Source organism: Nerophis ophidion, linkage group LG03, assembly GCF_033978795.1.
Source record: "Nerophis ophidion isolate RoL-2023_Sa linkage group LG03, RoL_Noph_v1.0, whole genome shotgun sequence".
NCBI lineage: Eukaryota > Metazoa > Chordata > Actinopteri > Syngnathiformes > Syngnathidae > Nerophis > Nerophis ophidion.
This window is the reverse complement of record NC_084613.1, coordinates 8,607,031-8,626,300: the sequence shown is the minus strand read 5'-3', so window position 1 is coordinate 8,626,300 and position 19,270 is coordinate 8,607,031. Positions and strand designations below refer to the sequence as shown.

The window sequence follows — 19,270 nt, the reverse complement described above, 5'->3', positions numbered from 1 at the left end:
CACAGCGTCATCCCACGCTCTGACGAAAGAGTGTACGCCCCCTCTGTTATTTGGACTTTCCCTGATTACATGGCAACAGCTGTTTCCAAGGGAGGCGGGGTCGTAAACAGCCATCGCCTTTGGTTACAAAACAGTTCAAAGAAAAGGTCGTAAAACAGTTCAAAGAAAAAGGGCCTGGAGGGAGGTAACACTGTACCCTTGTACAGCGTCATCCCACGCTCTGACGGAAGAGTGTACGCCCCCTCTGTTATTTGGACTTTCCCTGATTACATGGCAAACAGCTGTTTCTAAGGGAGGCGGGGTCGTAAACAGCCATCGCCTTTGGTTACAAAACAGTTCAAAGAAAAGGTCGTAAAACAGTTGAAAGAAAAAGTGCCTGGAGGGAGGTAACACTGTACCCTTGTACAGCGTCATCCCACGCTCTGACGGAAGAGTGTACGCCTCCTCTGTTATTTGGACTTTCCCTGATTACATGGCAAACAGCTGTTTCTAAGGGAGGCGGGGTCGTAAACAGCCATTGCCTTTGGTTACAAAACAGTTCAAAGAAAAGGCCGTAAAACAGTTCAAAGAAAAAGTGCCTGGAGGGAGGTAACACTGTACCCTTGTACAGCGTCATCCCACGCTCTGACGGAAGAGTGTACGCCTCCTCTGTTATTTGGACTTTCCCTGATTACATGGCAACAGCTGTTTCTAAGGGAGGCGGGGTCGTAAACAGCCATTGCCTTTGGTTACAAAACAGTTCAAAGAAAAGGTCGTAAAACAGTTCAAAGAAAAAGTGCCTGGAGGGAGGTCAGGCCCTGCCTCCTCTCCGCTTTGTAGATCTCGGTCAAAGACAAAATTTTCCTGTGGATTACAATACATCAAAGAAACCGACGCCCTCATGTCGCTGCCCATCCTACACAGTGGAGATTTACAAGCCTGTTGATTGGTAAGATCAAAGACAGCTTTTGTGATAACTTAGATACAATTATTCTGACACCCACTTTTCAGAGTCATGAGGGGCGGAGCCTATCCCAGCTGACTGGAAATACGTTACAGTAAATGCTACAGATTTATTTGACATAAACATAATGACTAAACATGCTAACCGCTAAGTGAGGGCTCTTGAACGTAAACAAGGGGTGGATGGATCGATACAAAGATCAATAGCAAATGTATTTATAATATCATCAGTAAATGGTCAATCTCACGCAAAGACTATAAAAAACCAAAAATGGGAGCCATTACCACTCAGCATCAAAGGTTGGAATTGTCACGCCTGTAAGTTTATGTTTTGGTTTTGGTCAGGTTATGTTTAGTTTTTTTTTTTGGACATTTAAGTTCTGTCTTGGCACTTCCTGGTTTGTTTTCCTTTCCATGCCAACCCATTGATTTTCACCTTGCCATCCTAGTCACGCCCCGTCCCTCAGCTCACACACCTGTTTCTCATTACCACTGCTACTATTTAAGGATTTTACTTTCTGTCCATCAGTCCGGGATTTTTGCATGTGCTTGCCTTCATGCCTTCACGATTACCTGCTACGCACCCAGTTTCGGTCACAGTAAGTGTTTTTTGTTTTAGTTGTTCATAGTTCTGCCACAGTGCAAGTTTAAGTTTATAGTTTATCGTCTTTCATGCCATCGAGCAGGTGTTTTGTTTTCCTGTTTGTATTTTTGTAGCCAAGTTTTGTACCTCTTTGTGAGCGCCCTTAGTTTGATTAGTTTTGTATTCCAAATAAACCATGTACTCACAGTCACGTCTGGCTCGTCCCGTATTCTCCTTGCATCGAAGAAGAAAAAATAACCACAGTCCAGGCTTGACAGGAATCGGCCACCGCTGGTGCTCACTGCTCCCCTCACCTCCCAGGGGGTGATCAAGGGTAACGGGTTCCATTTTTGTTTTATAGTCATTTGTATGACTCGGCCGGGGTTTGAACTCACAACCTACCCATCTCAGGGCGGACACTCTAAACACCTTGACTGAAATATGCAATACAGATTTTGGGCCACAACGCTCATTTTTCATCACACCTTCACTGGTACTTTGCAGGTCTTCCTGTACTACAGAAGCCTCGAATTGTTTTCAACTTTTAAAATGATTTTTTTTAAAGGAGCGCAATGAAACGGCGGTGCGCAGGACGCAGGAAAAGAGCCAAAAAGCCCAACAGAACTTCAGTCAGACTCTGAGGGGCAGGAAGCCCACCAGTTCTGGTAAAACACCGTTCCAATTCCATCTTCTTCTCTTTGAACTTTTCAATTCTTGGTATCATGTGGTCTAACTTTTCCTGGCACATCTAATCGTTTGTCTGGTTTTTCTTTGCTGAACTTTGACATTTTCACTGCGTCCATTCATCCGCACGTTAGTTCCACGTCACTTAGCCCTCAGCACATGGGAGAAGAACCTGGTGAGTCGCCTGCTAACCCCCACCAGCTCTTATCTGGCCCGAAGCAAGAGCTCTGCTTGCCAGTCGGGAGATGAAGGTACTGACCCCCAGCAGGACACAAAAGCATCATGGGACTTCTAACCGCTTGCAGAAACCTCTTCTTTGCGCTTCCCTTTGACTAACGCTGCTCTTCTCCCGTTCTCCTCACACGCATCGCCCTTGTGTCCACCCTGTCCTCTTCATAACATTCCCCTGCACATTTACCTCTGAGCACCACCTCAGTCGTTCATATTTGTCGCCGCGCAGTTTCCTTCTACTCCACAACCAGCAGCAGCTCCAGCGGCGGCCCGCAGAGACCCCAGGAGCCGAAACCGCAGATCCAGAGGCCACAAAACCAGAGGCTTCAGAACCGCAGACCCCAGGAGCTGAAACCACAGATCCAGATCTCGCCGAACCAGAGGCTCCAGAGCCAGAAACCCCAGGAACACAAACCTCGGAACCAGAGACTCCTGGAACAGAAACCTCAGAACCAGAGACCACAGGAACAGAAACCCCAGAACCACAGGCCTCAGAACCAGAGACTCCAGGAACAGAAACTCCAGATCCAGAGGCCTCAGAATCACAGGCTACAGAACCAGAGACCGAAACCATCCTTGAGTCCCAGCCACAGCCAGACCAGAAGCACCAACCATAGACAGGTGACATTTTAACCCCCGTAATGACCTAAGGAAACAAAACAAGATAACTTCAGCTAAGGTTAGCACATTACTTTGACAGTCCTTCAATCGCAATACCATCTTTGATTCGGAGTTCTGAAGAACACAGTTATGACCAGTAAGCCCTAAACCAAGCAATTACGGCCATCTTATCAATGAATCATCCATCCATCCATCCATTTTTCTACCACTTATTCCCTGTCGGGGTCGCGGTTGAGCCATCTGCCTCAGGGGTTATCTGCCGTGCTTGTGGGGGCGCTTTTGTGTCAGCGTCCTGGTGGCCATGGTCTGAACACCAGGTGCAGATGGCTCCTGTGATAGTGTTTACTCACACGTCTCCTCTGTACTCAGACACGCAATCATCTGTCCATATAGTTATGTATATTTTTAACTCTGTAAAGCACTTTGCGTTGCATTTCATTTATGTATGAAAAGTGCTTTATCAATCAAATTTTATTTATAAGGCACTTTTCATACATAAATGAAATGCAACGCAAAGTGCTTTACAGAGTTAAAAACAACCCCCTGGTGACCCATATCCCCCATCATCACATACAGTACATACGCACGGACAAATAGTAAACACAAACATACACACATACATAACTATATGGACAGATGATTGCATGTCTGAGTACAGAGGGGACGTGTGAGTAAACACTATCACAGGAGCCATCTGCACCAGGTCATCAGACCATGGCCACCAGGACGCTGACACAAAAACGGCCCCACAAGCACGGCAGATAACCCCTGAGGCAGATGGCTCAACTGAGGAACGTATAATAAAATTTGTAAAATAGTAAAAACCGTGAGTAAAGAGTAAAATACAAGTAACACATACGAAGATTAATAGAAAAAAAATACATATGCGGTAAATTAATCCATCCATCTTTTTCCGCTTATTCGAGGTCGAGTAGGGGGGCAGCAGCCTAAGCAGGGAAGCCCAGACTTGCCTCTCCCCAGCCACTAAATCCAGCTCCTCCCGGGGGATCCCGAGGCGTTCCCAGGCCAGCCGGGAGACATAGTCTTCCCAACCTGTCCTGGGTCTTCCTCGTGGCCTCCTACCAGTCAGACGTGCTTGAAACACCTCCCTAGGAAGGCGTTCGGGTGGCATCCTGACCAGATGCCCGAACCACCTCATCTGGCTCCTCTCCATGTGTCGGGGGGGGTTTGGGCATAATGGTGGAAAAATGCCATCCCGTGACTTTGTGTCCTGATTTTTGGAAAAATTAGGAGATAAGTGCCGGAGGATCTCAGGTCCCGGGAAGGCTCATAGGGTAAAAGCAAATCTGAAAGATAAGAAGGCCCAATACCATAAAAAAAAAAACATTTATAAACCATAACAAGAATGGATTCCGAAACACACAGGGAGTCAATGCAGGGATTTTAAAACTGGTGTAACGTGAGCCCGCTTTCTGGTCTTCTCAGGACACAAACCGCTGAATTTTGGAGTAATTGCAAAGGTGTAATAACCTTTTTAGGAAAACCTGAAAGCAGGCGTTGCAATTATCTATGCCATCCATCCATTTTTCTACCGCTTGTCCCTTTTGGGGTCACAGGGGGTGCTGATGCCTATCTCAGCTGCAGTCGGGCGGAAGACGGGCTACATACACCCTGGACAAGTACCCCTTGTAATAAAAGCATGCATTAGCGTCTCCGTATTGCCCTGAGAGAGAATTGGGGCAAACTATATTCTATATTCTTAAAATGATAAAAAACAGTTTTTGTTATGTTTTTAACATGTGGTAAAAAAATAAGGACAGAGTCGAAAACCACGCCCAGAAAACCACTTGTAGACAATGCTAGTAGTTTTGATATGTGTTTCTCTCTCGGGGTCTCAGGGCCGATGACTTAAGACTTAGTCTTAGTCTTAGACTTCCTTTTATTGTCATTCAAATTTGAACTTTACTGTACAGATAAGTAGTAAGATAAGGAGGCTTGTTCACGAGTGAGGGGAGAGTGGATCGGGAGATCGACAGGCGGATCGGTACGGCGTCTTCGGTAATGCGGGCGCTGTATCGATCCGTTGTGGTGAAGAAGGAGCTGAGCCGGAAGGAAAAGCTCTCAATTTACCGGTCGATCTACGTTCCCATCCTCACCTATGGTCATGAGCTTTGGGTTATGACCGAAAGGACAAGATCACGGATACAAGCGGCCCAAATGAGTTTGGGTCTCTCCCTTAGAGATAGGGTGAGAAGCTCTGCCATCCGGGAGGAGCTCAAAGTAAAACCGCTGTTCCTCCACATGGAGAGGAGCCAGATGAGGTGGTTCGGGCATCTGGTCAGGATGCCACCCGAACGCCTCCCTAGGGAGGTGTTTAGGGTATGTCCGACCGGTTGTAGGCCACAGGGAAGACCTAGGACACGTTGGGAAGACTGGCCTGGGAACACCGGAAAGAGCTGGACGAAGTGGATGGGGAGAGGAAAGTCTGGGCTTCCCTGCTTAGGCTGCTGACCCCACGACCCGACCTCGGATAAGCGGGAGAAGATGTTTGGATGGATGGAGAACAGATAAAAAACGAAATTTTGCTGCATTAGCTGGTTGAAGTTATGGATAAAAGAGCAATAAGGTGCAGATACAGGGGGGGGGGGGGGGGGGGGGGGGGGTCGAGGGTATTATTTTTATGCGTTCTGTTACAGAACCTGGTGGTTCTGCTACGGAGGATGCGGAACCTCTTTCTAGAGTCCAGCAGTAAAAACATTCCTTGCTGGGGGTGGGACGAGTCTCTGCAGATTTTCTGAGCCCTGGTCAGGCAGCGGCTTTTTGCGATTTCCTGGATAGGAGTAAGAGGATTCCTGATGGTCTTTATCGCCGTCCTCACAACTCTCTGCAGAGACTTGCAGACTTGCACTGCAGGCTCCAGTCCAGATGGAGATCCAGTTAGTCAGTGAGCACTCTGTAGAATAAAAAGTGCATGAGCTGCTGATCTCTTTTTACAAGAGCTCCGGTGTGTAGGGACCAGGTCATATTGTCGGTTATCTGCACCCCCCCAGGAACTTGGTGCTGCTTACCATCTCCACGGCTATTGATAAAGAGAGGAGAGTGGCTGGACTGGTGCCTCCTTAAGACTTTAGTCTTGGCCTGGTTAAGCTATAAAAATGTATCTGCCGTACAGGACTTAATAAGAGGATCAGTCTTATGTCAGCTGTGAGTCCAAAGATAAAAGTCTTCTTGTTTTGTTGAAGAAAAAACTGTGAGAGTCCTGAAAGCAAACCTGGATTCATCTGGCCATGAACCTCAGCTGTGAATACAAAACATTGCGAAACATTCCAGATCCAAGAAGTCCTTTATTGAATGTTTCGGTCTTGTTTCTGGTTTCAGCCTAAAACCAGCATGCAGCACGATGCTAACAAGAGGAACATCGGCCCGAGTGTTCGATCACCGCCCAACAAAACCAGTAGAACGTCATCATCTCCCTCTCCAGACCAGTAGGACCCAGTTAGATTTCCTAGCCTCAGAAAGTCACACACCAGCACGTGAACTAAGTGGCATGTCTTTGGGTTGACTTCAAAGAGTCCATAGGAGATCTGGCCGGCGGCATTCCATCCCTCTGCAACTGGACCTGCCGTCTGTTCCCGAGGAAGATGTTCCTATCTGCACATCGGTTTCGTCGCCCGGCAACTCCAGGCCTGCCAGAATATCCGCCGAAGGTCAGCATGACGACGAAATGGAGGACTCTCCCGTGGATCCTTCAGACCTGCTCGGCTTTGAGGCAGAACTCGACGGCAGAACTGCCGGAGATGGAAGTGAGTTCTTCCGTTACTGGAACGCCATCATTACGAGGAGGACATAAGCTGATGTTTTCTTCTCGTTAGGTCCCTGCAAGTTTCCTCCTTGTCTACCAGAAGTCCAACTCAGGGCCTCGGCCGGCACCAGCGACCCAGAGGAAGGCTCCCGTCTCCTGGCTGAGAAGAGGCGTGAGGCCCGCCTGCTCCGAGAGCGAGAAGAACAGGAGAGCCTCCAAGCGGCCGAGGCAGAAAGGTAAGCGCCAAACATGCGGACTTATGGTGTTTAAAGGGGAACATTATCACAATTTCAAAAGGGTTAAAAACAATAAAAAATCAGTTCCCAGTGGCTTGTTGTATTTTTTGAAGTTTTTTTCAAAATTTTACCGGTCTCCGAATAGCCCTAAAAAAAGCTTTAAAGTGCTTGATTTTCGCTATTTGCGATGCGACTATCCATTTCCCTGTGACGTCACACAGTGCTGCCAATGTAAACAAACAATGGGAATACCACAGCAAGATATAGCGACATTAGCTCGGATTCAGACTCGGATTTCAGCGACTTAAGCGATTCAACAGATTACGCATGTATTGAAACGGATGGTTGGAGTATGAAAGTATTGAAGAAGAAACTGAAGCTATTGAGCGAATAGCTATTGACGCTATTCATAGCCATAGCATGGCCGAATAGCTGCGTTAGCTTCGCCGGTAAAATGTGCAGACCAAACGATCAGGACTTTCGCATTTTGTGACACTGGAGCAACTAAAATCCGTCGATTGCAAAGTGTTTGTTTCGCATTAAATGTGGGTGGAAGGAAATGTAATATAGTTGCAAATGCATCTGCAGGTTATCCATACATCTCTGTGCCATGTCTGCTTTAGCACCGCCGGTAATTAGCATGTTAGCATCGATTAGCATAGCATGTTAGCATCGATTAGCTGGCAGTCAACATCAACAAAACTCACCTTTGTGATTTCGTTGACTATCGTTGCAAATACATCTGCAGGTTATCCATACATCTCTGTGCCATGTCTGCTTTAGCACCGCCGGTAAATAGCATGTTAGCATCGATTAGCGTAGCATGTTAGCATCGATTAGCTAGCAGTCACGCCGCGACCAAAAATATCTGATTAGCACATAAGTCAACATCGACAAACTCACCTTTGTGATTTAGTTGACTTTATCGTTGCAAATGCATCTGCAGGTTATCCATACATCTCTGTGCCATGTCTGCTTTAGCACCGACGGTAATTAGCATGTTAGCATCGATTAGCATAGCATGTTAGCATCGATTAGCTGGCAGTCAACATCAACAAAACTCACCTTTGTGATTTCGTTGACTATCGTTGCAAATACATCTGCAGGTTATCCATACATCTCTGTGCCATGTCTGCTTTAGCACCGCCGGTAAATAGCATGTTAGCATCGATTAGCGTAGCATGTTAGCATCGATTAGCTAGCAGTCACGCCGCGACCAAAAATATCTGATTAGCACATAAGTCAACATCGACAAACTCACCTTTGTGATTTAGTTGACTTTATCGTTGAAAATGCATCTGCAGGTTATCCATACATCTCTGTGCCATGTCTGCTTTAGCATCGCCGGTCAAATGTGGAGACACTCTGGTACATTCAATGGGGGTCTGGCGGCAGACACTTTGGCATCTTGGGGCCAGTGGTGCAACTTGAATCCCTCCCTGTTAGTGTTGTTACACCCTCCGACAACACACCGACGAGGCATGATGTCTCCAAAGTTCCAAAAAATAGTCGAAAAAACGGAAAATAACAGAGCTGAGACCTAATGTTTACATTCTGACGTCATCGCCTCCAGAGTGATAAACAGAAAGGCGTTTAATTCGCCAAAATTCACCCATTTAGAGTTTGGAAATCAGTTAAAAAAATATATGGTCTTTTTTCTGCAACATCAAGGTATATATTGACGCTTACATAGGTCTGGTGATAATGTTCCCCCTTAAGACTATGTCTACAGCCGGGGTCACCAACGCGGACCAGGTAGCCCGTAAGGACCAGATGAGTCGCCCGCTGGCCTGTTCTAAAAATAGCTGAAATAGCAGCACTTACCAGTGAGCTGCCTCTATTTTTTACATTTTATATATTTACTAGCAAGTTGGTCTCGATTTGCTCGACTTTTTTAATTCTAAGAGAGACAAAACTCAAATAGAATTTCAAAATCCAAGAAAATATTTTAAAGACTTGGTCTTCACTTGTTTAAATAAATTCATTTATTTTTTTTACTTTGCTTCTTATAAATTTCAGAAAGACAATTTTAGAGAAAAAAATACAACCTTAAAAATGATTTTAGGATTTTTAAACACATATACCTTTTTACCTTTTAAATTCCTTCCTCTTCTTTCCTGACAATTTAAATCAATGTTCAAGTTTTTTTTTTTATTGTAAAGAATAATAAATACATTTTAATTTAATTCTTCATTTTAGCTTCTGTTTTTTCCACGAAGAATATTTGTGAAATATTTCTTCAAACTTATTATGATTAAAATTCAAAAAAATTATTCCGGCAAACCTAGGAAAATCTGTAGAATCAAATTTAAATCTTATTTCAAAGTCTTTTGAATTTATTTTTCATTTTTTGTTCTGGAAAATCTAGAAGAAATAATGATGTGTCTTTGTTAGAAATATAGCTTGGTCCAATTTGTTATATATTCTAACAAAGTGCAGATTGGATTTTAACCTATTTAAAACATGTCATCAAAATTCTAAAATTAATCTTAATCAGGAAAAATTACTAATGATGTTCCATAAATTATTTTTCTACATTTTTCAAAAAGATTCAAATTAGCTAGTTTGACTCTTCTTTTTTCCGGTTGATTTTTGAATTTTAAAGAGTCTAAATTGAAGATAAACTATGTTTCCAAATTTTATTTTCATTTTTTTTCCTGTTTTCTACTCTTTTAAACCGTTCAATTAAGTGTTTTTTTCATCATTTATTCCATACAAAAAACCTTCCGTAAAAGGAAAAAAAATCTAAGACGGAATAACAGACAGAAATACCCATTTTTTAATAAATTATATATAGATTTATTTATTAAAGGTCAATTGAGCAAATTGGCTATTTCTGCCAATTTATTTAAGTGTGTATCAAACTGGTAGCCCTCCGCATTAATCAGTACCCAAGAAGTAGCTCTTGGTTTCAAAAAGGTTGGTGACCCCTGGTCTACAGTAAACCGGATAACTCTTTAAACGAATAATCATTTAGCCTACCGTATTTCCTTGAATTGCCGCGGGGTATATAGTATGCGCCTGCCTAGAATTACTGCCGGGGCGAAGTCGTTTTGCAAATTATTATTTTATTAGCGCAAGTCTAGAATTTCCGCCGGGTCAAACATGTTTCGCCAAATAATTAGCATATGCTTAAAATTTCCACCGGGTCAAACTCGTCACGTCACGAGTGACCTGTCATCATTTTTAAAAATGGAGGAGGCTGACTTCAATAATTTGAAATCGCATAAAGGGAAGAAGATTAAGAGCTATTCAGTAGGATTTAAGGTCCAAGCTATTGAATATGCTAAAAAGAACAGTAAGCACACTGCAAAAAGTCAGTGTTCAAAAACAAGGAAAAAAAAAATACAAATATTAGGGGTATTTTACTTGAACTAAGCAAAATTATCTGCCAATAGAACAAGAAAATTTGGCTTGTCAAGACTTTCCAAAACAAGTTAAATTAGCTAACCTCAATGAACCCAAATATACCTTAAAATAAGTATATTCTCACTAATAACAAGTGCACTTTTCTTGGTAGGAAAAAACGAGACCTTTTGCTCAATATGTTTTAAAATATTCTTAAATTAAGTAAATGCTAGTGCCATTATCTTGACATAATATGTAGGTAGGCATCATGATTTTTTTTTTTGCCATGCTTGAAGTAAGAAATTATTACTTGAAAAAAGTAGTTTTATACTTGTCAGTGTTTTATTGACACAGCTTTGCATCAGTTGATATTTTAGTTTCAAGCATGTTTTACTTCTTAGCAACAAGCTGTAATATCTTACTGAGATCATTTAGGACCAAAACCCTTAAAACAAGTAAAACATTCTAACATAAAATCTGCTCAGTGAGAAGAATTATCTTATCAGATAGAAAATAAACAAATATCACCCATATTTAAGATATTTAATCTTACTAAGATTTCAGTTTTTGCAGTGCAGCTGTGTTTTATTAATATACCGTAGCTGCGTGTGTCAAATAAGAGTCATTAAATGACTGCCGCCTCCTGGTGATAGAGGGCGCTAGTGACCCTTCTTGCGACTACTCGGCTGCAGAAGAAGTGACAACAAGCAGCAAGAGTGAGCAGCGATCGTTTATTTTTTCCTCTCGCTTGCACTTTTAACATGGAGGATTACATATCTAAAATGTGAATGATATTTATATAGCGCTTTTTCTCTTGTGACTCAAAGCGCTTTACATAGTGAAACCCAATATCTAAGTTACATTTAAACCGGTGTGGGTGGCACTGGGAGCAGGTGGGTCAAGTGTCTTGCCCAAGGACACAACGGCAGTGACTAGGATGGCGGAAGCGGGGATCGAACCTGCAACCCTCCAGTTGCTGCCACGGCCGCTCTACCAACCTGATTTCAATAATTTGAAATCACATAAGGGAAAAAGATTAAGAGCTATTCAGTAGGATTTAAGGTCCAAGCTATTAAATATGCTAAAAAGAACAGTAAGCAGCGATGTTTTATTAATATACTGTAGCTGCGTGTGTCAAATATGAGTCATTAAATGACTCCCGCCTCCTGGTGGTGATCCTTCTTGCGACTACTCGGCTGCAGAAGAAGTGACAACAAGCAGCAAGAGTGAGCAGCGTGTGTTTATTTTTTCCTCTCGCTTGCACTTTTAACATGGAGGATTACATATCTAAAATGTGAATGATATTTATATAGCGCCTTTTCTCTAGTGACTCAAAGCGCTTTACATAGTGAAACCCAATATCTAAGTTACATTTAAACCGGTGTGGGTGGCACTGGGAGCAGGTGGGTCAAGTGTCTTGCCCAAGGACACAACGGCAGTGACTAGGATGGCGGAAGCGGGGATCGAACCTGCAACCCTCAAGTTGCTGGCACGGCCGCTCTACCAACCTGATTTCAATAATTTGAAATCACATAAAGGGAAAAAGATTAAGAGCTATTCAGTAGGATTTAAGGTCCAAGCTATTAAATATGCTAAAAAGAACAGTAAGCAGTGATGTTTTATTAATATACCGTAGCTGCGGGTGTCAAATATGAGTCATTAAATGACTCCCGCCTCCTGGTGGTAGAGGGCGCTAGTGATCCTTCTTGCGACTACTCGGCTGCAGAAGAAGTGACAACAAGCAGCAAGAGTGAGCAGCGATCGTTTATTTTTTCCTCTCGCTTGCACTTTTAACATGGAGGATTACATATCTAAAATGTGAATGATATTTATATAGCGCTTTTTCTCTAGTGACTCAAAGTGCTTTACATAGTGAAACCCAATATCTAAGTTACATTTAAACCGGTGTGGGTGGCACTGGGAGCAGGTGGGTCAAGTGTCTTGCCCAAGGACACAACGGCAGTGACTAGGATGGCGGAAGCGGGGATCGAACCTGCAACCCTCCAGTTGCTGGCACGGCCGCTCTACCAACCTGATTTCAATAATTTGAAATCGCATAAAGGGAAAAAGATTAAGAGCTATTCAGTAGGATTTAAGGTCCAAGCTATTAAATATGCTAAAAAGAACAGTAAGCAGCTATGTTTTATTAATATACCGTAGCTGCGTGTGTCAAATATGAGTCATTAAATGACTCCCGCCTCCTGGTGGTGATCCTTCTTGCGACTACTCTGTTGCAGAAGAAGTGACAACAAGCAGCAGGAGTGAGCAGCGATCGTTTATTTTTTCCTCTCGCTTGCACTTTTAACATGGAGGATTACATATCTAAAATGTGAATGTGAATGACATTTATATAGCGCCTTTTCTCTTGTGACTCAAAGCGCTTTACATAGTGAAACCCAATATCTAAGTTACATTTAAACCGGTGTGGGTGGCACTGGGAGCAGGTGGGTCAAGTGTCTTGCCCAAGGACACAACGGCAGTGACTAGGATGGCGGAAGCGGGGATCGAACCTGCAACCCTCCAGTTGCTGGCACGGCCGCTCTACCAACCTGATTTCAATAATTTGAAATCGCATAAAGGGAAAAAGATTAAGAGCTATTCAGTAGGATTTAAGGTCCAAGCTATTAAATATGCTAAAAAGAACAGTAAGCAGCGATGTTTTATTAATATACCGTAGCTGCGGGTGTCAAATATGAGTCATTAAATGACTCCCGCCTCCTGGTGGTAGAGGGCGCTAGTGATCCTTCTTGCGACTATTCGGCTGCAGAAGAAGTGACAACAAGCATCAAGAGTGAGCAGCGATCGTTTATTTTTTCCTCTCGCTTGCACTTTTAACATGAAGGATTACATATCTAAAATGTGAATGATATTTATATAGCGCTTTTTCTCTAGTGACTCAAAGCGCTTTACATAGTGAAACCCAATATCTAAGTTACATTTAAACCGGTGTGGGTGGCACTGGGAGCAGGTGGGTAAAGTGTCTTGCCCAAGGACACAACGGCAGTGACTAGGATGGCGGAAGCGGGGATCGAACCTGCAACCCTCAAGTTGCTGGCACGGCCGCTCTACCAACCTGATTTCAATAATTTGAAATTGCATAAAGGGAAAAAGATTAAGAACTATTCAGTAGGATTTAAGGTCCAAGCTATTAAATATGCTAAAAAGAACAGTAAGCAGCGATGTTTTATTAATATACCGTAGCTGCGGGTGTCAAATATGAGTCATTAAATGACTCCCGCCTCCTGGTGGTGATCCTTCTTGCGACTACTCGGTTGCAGAAGAAGTGACAACAAGCAGCAAGAGTGAGCAGCGATCGTTTATTTTTTCCTCTCGCTTGCACTTTTAACATGGAGGATTACATATCTAAAATGTGAATGTGAATGACATTTATATAGCGCCTTTTCTCTTGTGACTCAAAGCGCTTTACATAGTGAAACCCAATATCTAAGTTACATTTAAACCAGTGTGGGTGGCACTGGGAGCAGGTGGGTCAAGTGTCTTGCCCAAGGACACAACGGCAGTGACTAGGATGGCGGAAGCGGGGATCGAACCTGCAACCCTCCAGTTGCTGGCACGGCCGCTCTACCAACCTGATTTCAATCATTTGAAATCACATAAAGGGAAAAAGATTAAGAGCTATTCAGTAGGATTTAAGGTCCAAGCTATTAAATATGCTAAAAAGAACAGTAAGCAGCGATGTTTTATTAATATACCGTAGCTGCGGGTGTCAAATATGAGTCATTAAATGACTCCCGCCTCCTGGTGGTAGAGGGCGCTAGTGATCCTTCTTGCGACTACTCGGCTGCAGAAGAAGTGACAACAAGCAGCAAGAGTGAGCAGCGATCGTTTATTTTTTCCTCTCGCTTGCACTTTTAACATGGAGGATTACATATCTAAAATGTGAATGATATTTATATAGCGCTCTTTCTCTAGTGACTCAAAGCGCTTTACATAGTGAAACCCAATATCTAAGTTACATTTAAACCAGTGTGGGTGGCACTGGGAGCAGGTGGGTCAAGTGTCTTGCCCAAGGACACAACGGCAGTGACTAGGATGGCGGAAGCGGGGATCGAACCTGCAACCCTCCAGTTGCTGGCACGGCCGCTCTACCAACCTGATTTCAATAATTTGAAATCGCATAAAGGGAAAAAGATTAAGAGCTATTCAGTAGGATTTAAGGTCTAAGCTATTAAATATGCTAAAAAGAACAGTAAGCAGCGATGTTTTATTAATATACCGTAGCTGCGGGTGTCAAATATGAGTCATTAAATGACTCCCGCCTCCTGGTGGTGATCCTTCTTGCGATTACTCGGTTGCAGAAGAAGTGACAACAAGCAGCAAGAGTGAGCAGCGATCGTTTATTTTTTCCTCTCGCTTGCACTTTTAACATGAAGGATTACATATCTAAAATGTGAATGATATTTATATAGCGCTTTTTCTCTAGTGACTCAAAGTGCTTTACATAGTGAAACCCAATATCTAAGTTACATTTAAACCGGTGTGGGTGGCACTGGGAGCAGGTGGGTCAAGTGTCTTGCCCAAGGACACAACGGCAGTGACTAGGATGGCGGAAGCGGGGATCGAACCTGCAACCCTCCAGTTGCTGGCACGGCCGCTCTACCAACCTGATTTCAATAATTTGAAATCGCATAAAGGGAAAAAGATTAAGAGCTATTCAGTAGGATTTAAGGTCCAAGCTATTGAATATGCCAAAAAGAACAGTAAGCAGCTATGTTTTATTAATATACCGTAGCTGCGGGTGTCAAATATGAGTCATTAAATGACTCCCGCCTCCTGGTGGTGATCCTTCTTGCGACTACTCGGTTGCAGAAGAAGTGACAACAAGCAGCAAGAGTGAGCAGCGATCGTTTATTTTTTCCTCTCGCTTGCACTTTTAACATGCAGGATTACATATCTAAAATGTGAATGTGAATGACATTTATATAGCGCCTTTTCTCTTGTGACTCAAAGCGCTTTACATAGTGAAACCCAATATCTAAGTTACATTTAAACCGGTGTGGGTGGCACTGGGAGCAGATGGGTCAAGTGTCTTGCCCAAGGACACAACGGCAGTGACTAGGATGGCGGAAGCGGGGATCGAACCTGCAACCCTCCAGTTGCTGGCACGGCCGCTCTACCAACCTGATTTCAATAATTTGAAATCGCATAAAGGGAAAAAGATTAAGAGCTATTCAGTAGGATTTAAGGTCCAAGCTATTAAATATGCTAAAAAGAACAGTAAGCAGCGATGTTTTATTAATATACCGTAGCTGCGTGTGTCAAATATGAGTCATTAAATGACTCCCGCCTCCTGGTGGTAGAGGGCGCTAGTGATCCTTCTTGCGACTACTCGGTTGCAGAAGAAGTGACAACAAGCAGCAAGAGTGAGCAGCGATCGTTTATTTTTTCCTCTCGCTTGCACTTTTAACATGGAGGATTACATATCTAAAATGTGAATGATATTTATATAGCGCCTTTTCTCTAGTGACTCAAAGCGCTTTACATAGTGAAACCCTATATCTAAGTTACATTTAAACCAGTGTGGGTGGCACTGGGAGCAGGTGGGTCAAGTGTCTTGCCCAAGGACACAACGGCAGTGACTAGGATGGCGGAAGCGGGGATCGAACCTGCAACCCTCCAGTTGCTGGCACGGCCGCTCCACCAACCTGATTTCAATAATTTGAAATCACATAAAGGGAAAAAGATTAAGAGCTATTCAGTAGGATTTAAGGTCCAAGCTATTAAATATGCTAAAAAGAACAGTAAGCAGCGATGTTTTATTAATATACCGTAGCTGCGGGTGTCAAATATGAGTCATTAAATGACTCCCGCCTCCTGGTGGTGATCCTTCTTGCGACTACTCGGTTGCAGAAGAAGTGACAACAAGCAGCAAGAGTGAGCAGCGATCGTTTATTTTTTCCTCTCGCTTGCACTTTTAACATGAAGGATTACATATCTAAAATGTGAATGATATTTATATAGCGCTTTTTCTCTAGTGACTCAAAGCGCTTTACATAGTGAAACCCAATATCTAAGTTACATTTAAACCAGTGTGGGTGGCACTGGGAGCAGGTGGGTCAAGTGTCTTGCCCAAGGACACAACGGCAGTGACTAGGATGGCGGAAGCGGGGATCGAACCTGCAACCCTCCAGTTGCTGGCACGGCCGCTCTACCAACCTGATTTCAATAATTTGAAATCGCATAAAGGGAAAAAGATTAAGAGCTATTCAGTAGGATTTAAGGTCCAAGCTATTAAATATGCTAAAAAGAACAGTAAGCAGCGATGTTTTATTAATATACCGTAGCTGCGGGTGTCAAATATGAGTCATTAAATGACTCCCGCCTCCTGGTGGTGATCCTTCTTGCGACTACTCGGTTGCAGAAGAAGTGACAACAAGCAGCAAGAGTGAGCAGCGATCGTTTATTTTTTCCTCTCGCTTGCACTTTTAACATGAAGGATTACATATCTAAAATGTGAATGTGAATGACATTTATATAGCGCCTTTTCTCTTGTGACTCAAAGCGCTTTACATAGTGAAACCCAATATCTAAGTTACATTTAAACCGGTGTGGGTGGCACTCGGAGCAGGTGGGTAAAGTGTCTTGCCCAAGGACACAACGGCAGTGACTAGGATGGCGGAAGCGGGGATCGAACCTGCAACCCTCCAGTTGCTGGCACGGCCGCTCTACCAACCTGATTTCAATAATTTGAAATCACATAAAGGGAAAAAGATTAAGAGCTATTCAGTAGGATTTAAGGTCCAAGCTATTAAATATGCTAAAAAGAACAGTAAGCAGCGATGTTTTATTAATATACCGTAGCTGCGTGTGTCAAATATAAGTCATTAAATGACTCCCGCCTCCTGGTGGTGATCCTTCTTGCGACTACTCGGCTGCAGAAGAAGTGACAACAAGCAGCAAGAGTGAGCAGCGATCGTTTATTTTTTCCTCTCGCTTGCACTTTTAACATGAAGGATTACATATCTCAAATGTGAATGATATTTATATAGCGCTTTTTCTCTAGTGACTCAAAGCGCTTTACATAGTGAAACCCAATATCTAAGTTACATTTAAACCAGTGTGGGTGGCACTGGGAGCAGGTGGGTCAAGTGTCTTGCCCAAGGACACAACGGCAGTGACTAGGATGGCGGAAGCGGGGATCGAACCTGCAACCCTCCAGTTGCTGGCACGGCCGCTCTACCAACCTGATTTCAATAATTTGAAATCGCATAAAGGGAAAAAGATTAAGAGCTATTCAGTAGGATTTAAGGTCCAAGCTATTAAATATGCTAAAAAGAACAGTAAGCAGCGATGTTTTATTAATATACCGTAGCTGCTTGTGTCAAATATGAGTCATTAATTGACTCCCGCCTCCTGGTGGTAGAGGGCGCTAGTGATCCTTCTTGCGACTACTCGGCTGCAGAAGAAGTGACAACAAGCAGCAAGAGTGAGCAGCGATCGTTTGTTTTTTCCTCTCGCTTGCACTTTTAACATGGAGGATTACATATCTAAAATGTGAATGATATTTATATAGCGCCTTTTCTCTTGTGACTCAAAGCGCTTTACATAGTGAAACCCAATATCTAAGTTACATTTAAACCAGTGTGGGTGGCACTGGGAGCAGGTGGGTCAAGTGTCTTGCCCAAGGACACAACGGCAGTGACTAGGATGGCGGAAGCGGGGATCGAACCTGCAACCCTCCAGTTGCTGGCACGGCCACTCTACCAACCTGATTTCAATAATTTGAAATCACATAAGGGAAAAAAATTAAGAGCTATTCAGTAGGATTTAAGGTCCAAGCTATTAAATATGCTAAAAAGAACAGTAAGCAGCGATGTTTTATTAATATACCGTAGCTGCGTGTGTCAAATATAAGTCATTAAATGACTCCCGCCTCCTGGTGGTGAACCTTCTTGCGACTACTCGGCTGCAGAAGAAGTGACAACAAGCAGCAAGAGTGAGCAGCGATCGTTTATTTTTTCCTCTCGCTTGCACTTTTAACATGGAGGATTACATATCTAAAATGTGAATGATATTTATATAGCGCTTTTTCTCTAGTGACTCAAAGCGCTTTACATAGTGAAACCCAATATCTAAGTTACATTTAAACCAGTGTGGGTGGCACTGGGAGCAGGTGGGTCAAGTGTCTTGCCCAAGGACACAACGGCAGTGACTAGGATGGCGGAAGCGGGGATCGAACCTGCAACCCTCCAGTTGCTGGCACGGCCGCTCTACCAACCTGATTTCAATAATTTGAAATCGCATAAAGGGAAAAAGATTAAGAGCTATTCAGTAGGATTTAAGGTCCAAGCTATTAAATATGCTAAAAAGAACAGTAAGCAGCGATGTTTTATTAATATACCGTAGCTGCGTGTGTCAAATATGAGTCATTAATTGACTCCCGCCTCCTGGTGGTAGAGGGCGCTAGTGATCCTTCTTGCGACTACTCGGCTGCAGAAGAAGTGACAACAAGCAGCAAGAGTGAGCAGCGATCGTTTGTTTTTTCCTCTCGCTCGCACTTTTAACATGGAGGATTACATATCTAAAATGTGAATGATATTTATATAGCGCCTTTTCTCTTGTGACTCAAAGCGCTTTACATAGTGAAACCCAATATCTAAGTTACATTTAAACCAGTGTGGGTGGCACTGGGAGCAGGTGGGTCAAGTGTCTTGCCCAAGGACACAACGGCAGTGACTAGGATGGCGGAAGCGGGGATCGAACCTGCAACCCTCCAGTTGCTGGCACGGCCACTCTACCAACCTGATTTCAATAATTTGAAATCACATAAGGGAAAAAAATTAAGAGCTATTCAGTAGGATTTAAGGTCCAAGCTATTAAATATGCTAAAAAGAACAGTAA

The 19,270-nt window shown here is 43.3% G+C and overlaps 2 protein-coding genes across 3 annotated transcripts in view; one reads left to right on the top strand and one right to left on the bottom strand.

Moving 5' to 3' along the window:
* The window catches only part of LOC133549068 (ensconsin-like), a 51,824-nt gene that overhangs the window by 5,162 nt on the left and 27,392 nt on the right, over positions 1–19,270 (top strand). Inside the window, exons 5-10 of one of the 2 annotated variants that reach the window (XM_061894163.1) lie at positions 2,091–2,190; positions 2,344–2,460; positions 2,670–3,061; positions 6,401–6,507; positions 6,593–6,825; positions 6,895–7,060. In XM_061894163.1, coding sequence (XP_061750147.1) covers positions 2,091–2,190; positions 2,344–2,460; positions 2,670–3,061; positions 6,401–6,507; positions 6,593–6,825; positions 6,895–7,060 — 1,115 coding nt within the window. Of the gene's footprint in view, positions 1–2,090; positions 2,191–2,343; positions 2,461–2,645; positions 3,062–6,400; positions 6,508–6,592; positions 6,826–6,894; positions 7,061–19,270 lie in introns of both variants that reach the window. The other variant, XM_061894162.1, reaches the window with a different exon arrangement.
* Positions 1–19,270, bottom strand: part of LOC133549069 (otoferlin-like) — a 181,684-nt gene that overhangs the window by 143,578 nt on the left and 18,836 nt on the right. The window lies entirely within an intron of this gene.